Here is a 13,105-nt window from a genome sequence, read left to right as displayed (position 1 = left end):
CCTTTAAGATTTCCCTAGTAATTAGTCTTTAAGGGGCATATTTATACTCTGTTTGCGCCGAATGTGCGTCAAAATTTTTGACGCACATTCGGCGCAAACACTGCCCCATATTTATACTTTGACGTCCGACGCAGCAGGCGTCAAAGTTCCACCATGTGCGCCATTTTTTAGAAGGGTGAACCAGCCTTGCGTTAATTATATGCAAGGTAGGCGTTCCCTTCTAAAAAATGACTTTAAGGCCTGTGCCCCATATTTATACTGTGACGTAATTTTGACGCACAGGAGGGGGCAGGCCTTAAAAAACGGCGCCCAGCCTGATGGGCGCCGTTTTTTAACGCCTGGGTCAGGGCAGGCGTTAAGGGACCTGTGGGCTCAGAAGGAGCCCAGAGGTGCCCTCCCATGCCCCCAGGAACACCCCCTGCCACCCTTGCCCACCCCAGGAGGACACCAAAGGATGGAGCGACCCATCCCAGGGAAGTTAAGGTAAGTTCAGGTAAGTATATTTACATAGGGGCCTGATTTGTGCCCCCCTACATGCCACTATGCCCAATGACCATGCCCAGGGGACACACTTACCCTGGGCATGGCCATTGGGCAAGGGGGCATGACTCCTGTCTTTGCTAAGACAGGAGTCATTTCAATGGGGGTTGGGCGTAAAAAAAAATGGCGCCAATCGGGTTGAGGCCAAAATTTTGCCTCCGACCTGACTTGCCCCATTTTTTTACGCCCAAGCTCCATTTTCCCCTACGCCGGCGCTGCCTGGTGTGAGTCATTTTTTTTGACGCACACCAGTCCGCAGCGCCGGCTAACGTCATCCAATAAATAGGGCGCCCGCATGGCGCTTTGGAATGGCGTTAGCCGGCGTTAAAATTTTTGACGCACAACTGCGTTGGCGCAGTTGTGCGTCAAAAAGTATAAATATGGGCCTAAGTGTCCAGAATCTGAAGGAGTTTTGATAGCCTCTTGTTGAAGAAGACACTGATAGCTATTCAGCAAATCTCTTTTCCAGAAAAGCGATACAGTTGGATGACTTCACAAAGGAGTCTTTGCAATGCGGTTGTTAGAATCTTGATGTAATTCCGATTTTTGTTTTTAAACCTTATATATGGACAGTTAGCAATGCCTTAGCGACATTTTTTTAAATTTGACTCCATATTTATATGTTGACGCTAGACTAGCAATTTCAAGGAAGCACCAACCCACCTTGTGTCAATGAGATGCAAAGTAGGCGTTCCCTTCCTAAAAATGATGCTAGCCCCCCCAGCGCCATATTTAACACCCGACGCAGAAATGACACGCAATGAGGAGGTGGGCCTAAATAATGGCGCTAAGCCCGATTAGCATAATTATTTAATTCCTGGTCAGACCAGGCGTTTATGTGCTGGTAGGCCTGTTTCCATGGGAAAACACCATAGAATGGGCACAAAGATGCCCACCCCAACACCCAGAATCACCACCACCCACACCACAGGGACACGACAGGAGGAAGGAGCCCATTCCAGGTAAGATGCAGGTAAGTGTGTGTGTACGGTGTGCCACTTGGGGCCCCTTACATGGGGCCCCCTGGCTGAGACTGGGTATGTTGGGCTTGCCCTGGGGACACTGGTCCTCTGTGGTGGGCATTGGGATAATGGTAATGACTCCTGTCTATACTTAGACAGGAGTAATTTTTAGCTGCTTGTGTGTCAAAAAATGGTGCTAGGTTGACTAGCAGCAGCTATTTTGCAGCTTTTCAGCCTAACGTCATTTTTGACCCACTAGCGCTATTTCCGCTAAAGCCATCCGTCACCAGCTAGCATCTTTTTTTAGATGCTAGCCATTATTTAGTGCCATTGTGTGTCATTATATAAATATGGCACACGGATGGCATTAGGGAATGGCATTAGCTCACGTTAAAAAAAAATGTCGCACAACTTCACTAGTGCAGTTGTGCGCCATTTTTCATAAATAAGGGCCTCAATATTTAAATCGATCTGGTTTTAAAAGAAGTTCTTTCCTTAAAAATAGTCTGTGCTTTAGCTGGACTAAAGCTTATATAGCTTGTATAACTTATGAAGAATTGCCTATACTAAATGAGCCCTATTTATAAACATTTATCAAGTCAGAGAGACTGTATGTTACATGTAAAACAATTACATTTTTGTGAATATGTAACCACATGAAGAAAAATTGAGATACATGAGCGCGACATGCTTATAATTTGCCAGCAATTAGCACACAGCAAGATTTTCAGAACTATATGATATAGAAACATTTGTATGTAAATTGCTACTTTAGAGGGATGGAGAAAAATAATGCCAAGTTACGACCCATTTCAAGAAAATTGGTAACGTTGAGAACCTACCATCAATCCTTCATCCATGAAGTATGGCTTCTCTGTAGAGCCATCATTTGTTTCAATATCAATGATGTAACAAAGAAACAGCGAGTCAACTACCATTTCAAACACGGATAAAAAGCTGTGTGCTACCAGGTAGGCAAAAAACGCAACGAGAAGTAGCGGGATGACCCAGACGTGCAGTTCACGATGATAATTAAATGCCATCAGACCACCAAAAACCGTAAAACATACGACAAATACCTGCCCAAGAAAAGAAAATACTTTAAAAAACGACATTAAGCATGTTGTATATTGTTTATTGAGATAAACGTTTGCAAACATGGCTCAGTTTTATGCATCACTCCGTGCAGATTATAAAATATTGTCCTCACCTTTCCTAGAAAAATTAGGCAGTCTCCAAAGCAGTTAAGGGAAGCAACACTAATGGAACTCTTTGATAAAATACTACAGGCGTCCTTTGCTGAGGTGCAGAAGTTGGTTCCATTTATAGCTGTTGCAATGTATGCGTCCTGAAAAAAGAGGGAAAGGTAATTTACTAGAAAATGACATTTCCATTTTCTTTGAGACACATCTGTAGTATATCAACCAGCCCCTTGTTTTCATACAAGCAGCACTGCCTTTCATTTTGCAGGTTTACTTAATGAAAAAGAACTCAGGTGTGTACTCTGTGGACCAATTGTAATGCCAAAGCCGTCTGTTGCAACCTGCTTTCACGCCCACCAGGACTCTTTGCTTTTGAAGATTCTGAGTACGATACTTAGACCTTCTGGTGCAAATTATAGGGCTACGAACAGAAACTCTCTGTATATTTTTCACAGGCCATATTTCTTATATCAGCCACCTCTAAGCAGATAACTAAAGGTTAAAACACAAAGGCATGTCTATGAGAGTTCTCCTGGCTGATAGGAACATAAGATCCATCATTATGGTGATGACTCCTAACTAGATCTACAAATAATATATCGGGATATCCAGCCCAGGATGTGTAAGTCATAATTAAAGCTCAACGGCATGAACGTCCAGGTTGGTGCTAATGACTAATGACACCCAAGATGAACGTGTGGAGGAATGGCTCTCAGTGACTAACGTTGATGGAAAATATTTAGAATTGGTCGTGTGCCAAACTTGTAACGTGGAAAGGACAAACTATTAAGCACGTCATCAGATTTCCAAAATATGCTGAGCAAGTGCCTGAATGTAAATACTGTCGAAATGTGAGTACAATTTACTGATTGAATGCATCAACCACAGTGCCCCTGGCTTAGGGTGTAACATGCTCAGTGTATGCTCTAGCGCTGTGGACTGTTTAAAGGATCCATCTGAGCAGGGGGAAGGTCAACTGGTTGTTAGAGTCCGTGGGGTGCACCTACGCTTTGTTTTATTTTATCGCAGCTACCTTTATCAGCAAGTGCAAACCTCCAAATTACAAAAACCCTCTTTTCTAATGAAACGCAAAAACATGAAATTACATTTACAACAATAGGCGAGCATCAAAATAAAATGAAAAGATTGAACTGCCTCTATCCTAGTTCTTTGGAAGTACCGATTCAACACGTTCAGTGTGTGAACTATACCAGTGAAAATCCTGGTGTTTTTAGTTTAAACTGGAAAGAAGCCACGCCTTTCTCTGGCCAGTAAACACACATCTTCACTGTATGGGAACTGTCTATAGGGGAGGCCACAGGATAGAGTTAGGTTTCATTTGAAAATGAGTGAATACTCATTTACTACTCTGTGGCTCAGTCTCCCACCATTTAAATAGGTTCAATACTATGGGTGACAGTATGTGCCACAAAGGCACTCAACAGATCTGAAGGGCTCCAATTGTATCTTACAGACCTCCAAATGAAGGAGTTAGGGGCATATTTACAAGCCCTGTGCCCCATTGGAATGCCACTTTCTGTGACACACTGGAGGCGCATAGTGCAGATCCATGTCTACAAGTCACGCAAAGCCACTTTGCCTGGCTTTTCATGGCCTTGTAGATATGGTGTAAGACAATGCAGTTCAAGTTGCTGTGTTGCCTTACACTGCGTCAGCAAGGCATACCATGGGCATTGCAGTGGATGTTGCCAAGCAATACCCATGGGTTTTGGTGCATTCACAGATTTACAAGGATCTGTAAACCTGGGAATGCGTAAAAACTGAAAGCATCTCCAGGGCAGGCGCAACATGGAGAAATAGCTTTATTTCTCCCCGTTGTGTCCTCTTTCTATGTTTCATATATAGAAAGAGGAAAATGCCACTCTGGATTGTTTTTGTGCAGGAAAGTGTCCCTTCCTGCACAAAAACAATTCTCCCAGCAACATAGAATCCCTTGCACCATGGTGGATGGGTGCCTGCATTCACGCTAGGCAGCAATTTGTGCGCCAGTGCAGGGTGCAAGAACACAAATGCACTGTGTCTTGTAAATATGGTGCATTTCTGCCCTTTCAAATAGACGTGGGGCATCGCAGCAGACAGGCTTGCAGTGCTGTCCCAAGGACAATTCCTTGTAAATATGCCCATTAGTTCAGGATGCTAATACTCCTTCCATTTCATTGGGAAAGAGTATGAACGAATGAAATGATTTGTAAAGCATGTGTAGATGCCCAGAGAGGGCATCCTGGCACTAAGACAAAAAGTTACCAATGCAAGAAGGATAATCTTCCGAGGTCTGTGAACTACCATGTTTTGAGCTGTTTCCAGAACTGCGGTTTGATGGTAGGCCAAGAGAGATGGTTCTATGCTCTCAATGCCAGAAGTGTGAGTGAGCGACCACCCCTCCAAGCCCATTACACCCAGGGAATCTTCAACACATAAGCAACAAAAGACCTTAAGGTTCTGAAATGGCTGTAGTGGTGAAAGCTGTCTGTGAGATAAATAGGCCACAGCTTTTTTTCAAATATTAACCTAAAAGGACACAATTGTTTAAAAAAAATATCTGAGGTTTTGCAGTTTAGTAGTGTCAAGATTATAATTTCTTCTAAAGGGGATAACCAGTCACGTTTAGTCACAGATTAGAATATCCTATGAGGTTGTACAAATTTATCATTCTGTGGCCCACACTGTCTAGAAGTGCTATTTTATGGCTGTACCGACATGGAACGGGGAGAGGCATTTAGGGGGTCATTACAACATTGGCGGAAAAAGACGCTTACCGCCGTGCAGAAGACCGCCAATACACCGCTGCGGCTGCGGAATTCCGCCACAGCTATTATGACACACAGCTCGGAATCCGCCGAAATCCAGACACCCACACAACTCCGCCAAACCAAAGGTCAATGATAAACTGGCGATAACAAAACCTCCACCTCCACGCCAACAGAAACACGCCCATGCTATTACGACCCACGAATCCACGCGGCGGTCTTTCAACTGCGGTATTCCATTGGCGGTACACACTGCCGCGCTCAAAATACACACACTTCTACAAAACACCGCCACATTGGACATTTCGAAATACACACACCTGATACACGTACACACACCACTCCCACACACCCAATACTATATAAAACACACACCCACATCACCCACAAACCCCTACGACCAAAAAATCACGAACGAAGGCCAAAGAGAGAGCACAGAGTAGACAACCCCATCACACAGAGGCACACAACACCATCACCCACACAACATCCATGCAGCAAACACCACACACCACTACACATCACCACACTCATCACCACATACACCACTCCACACATCACACACACCACCCCATGTCACGCCAAAGACACCCCCGCTTCTCCGAGGAGGAGCTCAGGGTCATGGTGGAGGAAATCATCCGGGTAGAGCCACAGCTATTTGGCTCACAGGTACAGCACACATCAATTGTCAGGAAGATGGAGCTATGGCGCAGAATAGTGGACAGGGTCAACGCTGTGGGACAGCACCCAAGAAATAGGGAGGACATCAGGAAGAGGTGGAACGACCTACGGGGGAAGGTGAGTTCAACGGTCTCCAGGCACAACATCGCAGTGCAGCGGACTGGCGGCGGACCCCCACCTCCTCCGCCACAACTAACAACATGGGAGGAGCAAGTCTTGACCATCATGCATCCAGAGGGCCTCGGAGGAGTCGGTGGAGGATGGGACACTGGTAAGTCAAATCTTAACTATCATATCCCCCACCCTACCTGCATGCTCTCACACACCCCCACCCTGACCCCCTCCCCTATCACTCCAACTCCTCACTAATGTACTAATAACACAAACCACTCATCCCAACACCAAGCCCTGCATGACACAACTAAGCATGGTCACTGCACATACCCAGAACAACCCCCTAACCGTCATCACACAAACCCACACACAGGAAAGCTTGCACTGGGGTACACAAACACCCACCCATTGCACACCATTACACACACACATGCAATAATCATGCTCTTATGCCCCTGCAGGAACCCGAAGGACCGTCACCACAACAGAGGGTCCAGACAACACCACTCCACCCCCAGAAGAGGCCCACAGTGACGATAGCAGCTCTGCCCTACTGGATCCTGATGACCAGCCCGGACCATCGTGGGCCTCAGGACAGTCGGTTCCCCTTGCACATGCAAAGCCCAACACTGACCTTCCACCCTCTGGTAACACCAGCACAGCACCCACCCAGCGGGCCCAAACCTCCCTACCCGGGACAGGTCAATCAGCGGTGTGTCCACCACTACAGGGAACCCAGGATAACCCACCAACCCAACAACAACAGGGACCTGGGGGCAGTGGTAGTGGGCACACGGTCCAGGGGACGGAGGCACAAGTACACAGGGGAACTGGGAGGGCTGCTGTGCATCAGGGGGCGGACAGGCCAAGGGAACCCACTCTCCACAAGGCCCTATCCTCCATCATGGGAGCATACCACCACTCCCAGGAGACGATGGCGATGGTCCTGGACAAGTTGCAGAAGACCCTGCGCCTGCAGGAGGAACAGTATTTGGGGTTCAGGGAGGAGCTCAGGACCATCAGCTCCGCCTTGGGCTCCATCGTAGGGGTGCTGAAGGACATACAGCAGACCATGAGGGACACCTTGGCACTCCAAGGGGCCCCTGACACTAGCCAGGACGATGAACTGCCCACCACCTCCGCCGGCGCTAGTGGACAGGACGCCCCGCCACAGAACCAACACACCAGCACCCCACCCCCTGCAGACGGACAACCACCACGCAAGCGGTCCCTGAGATCCAGGAACAGGACAGAGCAAGATGGCAAGACCCCCGCCAGGAAATGAGACCACACTGTTTGTCCTCCCACTGTACCACCTTGTTACCCTGTCCATACTTAAACTGCCCCAGCTCCACTTCCAATGCCCATATGGGCAGTGCACCTGTGAGACTAATAGACTGGACTCTGCCATGGACATTCCTGCGCCATCACCCATCCTCTTTTTACAACCCCTTCACATTTCTGAGCACTTCAATAAACACCCTTGAAACACAAAACAATCTTGAGTCAGTCTGTGATTTACTAAATATGTATTATCAATGACAGTGTAATAATGCGTTTCCCATTGTAAGGCTAACATACCTATGTCACACATCACAAGTCCTTGAAGGATGCAAGCAGATGACATGTTGGTAACCACACCTGTGAAACCGTAATGGAAAGGTACAACTCAGTTACCAAATAGTGATTGAAATTGACAAACAGGATAGAGGTAGACGTGTGAAAGTTAATGTAATGTTAAAATGAAAATGTTCTCACCTGTGTGTCACTGGAAATATTGCTGTATGACTGACTCCCTGTTGTCGTTATCTTCTTCCTCAGCTTCCTCCTCATCACTGTCCACAGGCTCCACAGGCTCCACAGCTGCTACAACACCGTCATCTGGATCATCCTCCTGCAGAAAAGGCACCTGGTGTCGCAAAGAAAAATTATGGAGCATGGAGCAGGCGATGATGATCTCGCACACCTTGGTGAGTAGAATAGGGATCCACCTGTCATATGGAGGCACCTGAACATGGCCTTCAGGAGGCCGAAGGTGCGTTCGATCACCCTCCTAGTCCGCCCATGGGCCTCATTGTAGCGTTCCTCTGCCCTGGTCAAGGGATTCCTCACTGGGGTCAATAGCCAGGAAAGGTTGGGGTAACCAGAGTCCCCCAATAGCCATACACGGTGCCTCTGGAGTTGACCCATCATATCAGGGATGCTGCTATTCCGCAGGATGTAGGCGTCATGCACTGAGCCAGGGAACATAGCATTTACCTGCGAGATGTACTAGTCTGCCAAACATACCATCTGGACATTAATTGAATGATAACTCTTCCTGTTCCTGTACACCTGTTCACTCCTGTGGGGGGGGACCAGAGATACATGGGTCCCATCAATGGCACCTATGACGTTGGGGATATGTCCAAGGGCATAGAAGTCACCTTTCACTGTAGGCAAATCTGCCACCTCAGGGAAAATGATGTATCTCCTTAGGTGTTTCAGCAGGGCAGACAGCGCTCTGGACAACACATTGGAAAACATAGGCTGGGACATCCCTGATGCCATGGACACTGTTGTCTGAAAAGACCCACTTGCAAGGAAATGGAGCACTGACAGCACCTGCACGTCAGGGGGGATTCCAGTCGGATGGCAGATTGGTGACATCAGGTCTGGCTCCAACTGGGTACATAGTTCCTGGATTGTGGCACAGTCAAACCGGTAGGTGACAATGACATGTCGCTCTTCCATTGTCAACAGGTCCACCAGCGGTCGGTACACCGGAGGATTCCGCCATCTTCTCAACTGTCCCAGCTGACGGTGCCTACGAAGGACAACAGTGAAGAATCAGTCATTATTCCTCCAGGTATGTACCCACAGTTACACACAAGACTACACCACTCACAAAACCCTTCCTGTATGTGTGTTGAGTGTAGGCCTAGCTATGTGTGACGCAGAGGTAAATTAAGCCATGTGGGCCCCTGAATTGGCAGCTGGCTCACCTCTAAACTGGGACAATGGGATTGTTGGGTAACTGCGCTGGCGTTGCACACCGTCGCGGTAGGCGGTCGTAGACCGTGGCGCAATGCTGCATTGGTTAACATTGGACCCTATGGGTCCCAGGAGCCAATGAACAGGTGCGCCGGCGGTGATGATGCGCACCGCCGCGGACGTCACCGCCGGGGACGTCACCGCCATTTTCTATCTGTTCAATCACTAGATTCTACTGCTACAGATAGCTACTCTACGGTCCTCCAGACCAACAGGTTAGTACACAGGGAGCACGTTGTATGGTCTAGGCCTGGGTGGAGAGGGCTGGATGGAAGAGGGAAGGGGGCAGAGTTCATAGAACATTAATGCATGGGATTGAATGGGCCACATGGCCAGAGTAGGGAGGGGGCCACTCACAACGACGGTGCAGTTGGTAATGACTGTTCCTCTTTCCTTGTGCATGTCATGTAGGTCAGCGCCCACCAGAAGAGGGACATTTGGCGTGCCATCGCCAAGGAGGTCCGGACCCTGGGGGCCCACCAGAGACGGGGCACCCACTGCCGTAAGAGATGGGAGGACTCGCCGCTGCAGCAAGAAGACGGCGGAGGCTCAGCTGGGGATGGCCTCCCAACGTGGGAGGGGTGCCCGTCGCACCATGACCCCCCTGATGTTCCGGATCCTGGCGGTGGCCTACCCGGAGTTGGATGGGTGCTTGAGGGCATCACAGCAGACACAGGGGGTTGAGTACACTCTCATTCTGCGGACTTTGCGTGCAGTGGAGGTGTCTGGGTGGGGGAGGTGGGCTGTAGGTGTCCCTAGGCCAGGGCGAGTTCGGTAGGCAAGGCCCCTCCATAATGTAGGCCATGTGGCACTCTACCCCACCTCAGCAGAGTACCAAGTCGAGGTATAGTTGCCCCTGTGGCATCCATCTGCGCAGATGTCCACCATTGTCATGTAGGCCATATCCCAGAAATTGCATGTGCAGAGGGCAGGAGCACGGCGTAATGCAGGGGGCTGCTGTGTCTGTCTTGTCCGCCAACGGTAGCGGTATGCCATGCACTAAAACTCTCTTTCTTCTGTCTCCCCCCTTTTTCTGCTCTCCCTGTCCTTTTGTACATCAGCATCATCAGGCGGAGGTACAGTGGCACCGGAGCACGAGGGAGCTGCATCCCACATGGCCATGGAGGGCCACACCACGGACTCTGAATGCACCAGTGGGACGGAGGGCGAGGGGAGCTTCACGTCGGCCACCAGATCACCAAGCAACGACACTGACTTGTTCGCCGATGGGGGCTCCCTTGTGGTGGCGGCACCATCTGTGCGTTCCACTTCTACAGGTACAGCCGCCACCTCCCCTACCAGCACCTCCCTCCCAGCAGCCCCTCAGCGTTCGCTCCGTGCCCGCTCACCCAGGAGGGTGGGCATCACCTTCGCCCCAGGCACCTCAGGCCCTGCCCCAGTCACCCCTGCTGCCCTCAGTGAGGAGGCCATTGACCTCCTCAGGTCACTCACTGTTGGGCAGTCTACCATTGTGAATGCCATCCAGGGTGTAGAACGAGAGTTTCAACACGGTAATGCATTCCTGGAGGGCATTCATTCTGGTCAGGCTGTCCTTCAGCGAACCCTGCAATCTCTGGCCTCAGCACTGATGGCAGCCATTGTCCCTGTGTCTAGCCTCCCCCCTCCAACCTCCCCCACCCAGACCCAATCTCCTGTACCCCAGCCCATCCCAAGCACACCTACAGACCAGCATGCACACAAGTCAGCACACACAGGTAGCTCAAGCAAACATAGGCACCACACAACCCACAGGCACTCACGCAAGCCTCACCCACGTACAGACACAGCAACATCCACTGCCTCCACTGTGTCCCCCTCCTCCTCTTCTCCCTCCTCCCTTCCAGTCTCATCTACACACACACCTGCATGCACCACATCTACAGGCACCATGAATCGCACAAGGAGACCCAGCACCACAAGCCGCTCACCTGCACTCACCACCTCCACTCCCATTTACACGTCCCCTGTGTCCTCTCCCAGTGTGTCTGTGACGCCCCCTCCCAAAGTACACAAACACCGGCAATCACTCACCCAACATCCATCCACCTCACGACAGCCTCCAGTACCTGCACCTGCACCCAAAACACCTAAAGTGACACCTCCGACAACCACCTCCTCTTCCTCCACTCCCAGGCCCCCTCCAACTACCCATCCCAGTGTTCGTCAGAAACTGTCCCTCTGTAAAGTTGACCTTTTTGCCCCCACCCCCCCTCCAATTCATCAGTCCCGTCGTAGCGCCTCAGCCAAAAAGCCTCCAGTACCAGTGGTGCCTGTTCAAGGTTTGTGGAGTGCACCGGCCACCAGGGCAGGCAGTGTGACCCGGAGCCAAGGCACTGGCAGCCCACCCCCTGTAAAGGCTCTAAAATTGGAAAGTGGACAACGGGACTGTGTGAAGACTCCTGGTGGGAAAACAACTCACATGTGTTCCAAGGGGATTGGAGAGTCAGCTGTGACTCCACCAAAGGTGGGGAAGGGCCAGAGGAAGTCTGCCCAGCCTGTTGTGAGTGTCACGGTGGGGAAGTGCGCCATCATTTCCGGCGGACGAGACACAACCGCCAGCACCGTCGTCACTGGTCAGGAGACCACCGCCAGAGTCATTGCCCAGGAGGGCCCAAGTATCGTCACTGGTCAGGAGACCACCACCAGAGTCACTGCCCAGGAGGGCCCAAGTATCGTCACTGGTCAGGAGACCACCGCCGAAGTCACAGCCCAGGAGGGCCCAAGTATCGTCACTGGTCAGGAGACCACCGCCGAAGTCACAGCCCAGGAGGGCCCCAAGTATTGTCACTGGTCAGGAGACCACCGCCGGAGTCACAGCCAGGAGGGCCCAAGTATCGTCACTGTTCCAGAGACCACCGCCAGAGTCAGTGCCCAGGAGGGCCCAAGTATCGTCACTGGTCAGGAGACCACCGCCACCGCCGGAGTCAGTGCCCAGGAGGGCACAAGTATCATCACTGGTCCAGAGACCACCGCCACCGCCGGAGTCAGTGCCCAGGAGGGCCCCGGCTGCCACAGCCCAGGTGGGCTATGATGGAACGTCATGCCACACACCAATGCCCAGTGTAGGGAACGTCATGCCACACACCAATGCCCAGTGTAGGGAACGTCATGCCACACACCAATGTTCGTACCAGAACCGCCATGTCAAAGCACCGCTGAACAGTCCTGAACCGCCATGGCAAAGCACAGCTGAACAGGGCAAAGACCGCCATGGCAAAGCACCGCTGAACAGTCCTGAACCGCCATGGCAAAGCACTGCTGAACAGGGCAAAGACCGCCATGGCAAAGCACCGCTGAACAGTACTGAACCGCCATGGCAAAGCACAGCTGAACAGGGCAAAGACCGCCATGGCAAAGCACCGCTGAACAGGGCAAAGACCGCCATGGCAAAGCACCGCTGAACAGGGCAAAGACCGCCATGGCAAAGCACCGCTGAACAGTCCTGAACCGCCATGGCAAAGCACCGCTGAACAGAGCAAAGACCGCCATGGCAAAGCACCGCTGAACAGGGCAAAGACCGCCATGGCAAAACACCGCTGAACAGGGCAAGCACCGGGTAGGAATTAATAGACCGCCACATCAGGCATCCTTATCCCATGTGCAGCTGGGACAGTGACAGGAAAGGAACTTTCACGGGGAGACTCATCCAGTCTGGGCACCAGTCCCCCTCCAGAACCAGTGGAGACCTGCATCCACTCTGTCTGTCCTGCACAGGATGAAGCACTCTGGGCACCAGTTCCCCCCAGTACCAGTGGAGACCTGCATCTACTTGAGAGACTGTGGCTTTGCACTCCCCAGGATGGCA

The 13,105-nt window shown here is 50.7% G+C and overlaps 1 protein-coding gene across 1 annotated transcript in view; it reads right to left on the bottom strand.

The window, feature by feature from the left end:
- The window catches only part of SLC44A3 (solute carrier family 44 member 3), a 556,605-nt gene that overhangs the window by 15,105 nt on the left and 528,395 nt on the right, over window positions 1-13,105 (bottom strand). Inside the window, exons 13-14 of the mRNA XM_069231480.1 lie at window positions 2,713-2,850; window positions 2,345-2,581 (exon numbers count right to left, since the gene is read on the bottom strand). Coding sequence (XP_069087581.1) covers window positions 2,345-2,581; window positions 2,713-2,850 — 375 coding nt within the window. The remainder of the gene's footprint in view (window positions 1-2,344; window positions 2,582-2,712; window positions 2,851-13,105) is intronic.

Source organism: Pleurodeles waltl, chromosome 4_2, assembly GCF_031143425.1.
Source record: "Pleurodeles waltl isolate 20211129_DDA chromosome 4_2, aPleWal1.hap1.20221129, whole genome shotgun sequence".
NCBI lineage: Eukaryota > Metazoa > Chordata > Amphibia > Caudata > Salamandridae > Pleurodeles > Pleurodeles waltl.
Note: the sequence above shows the minus strand (reverse complement) of the source record. Positions and strands in the feature narration are given on the sequence as shown.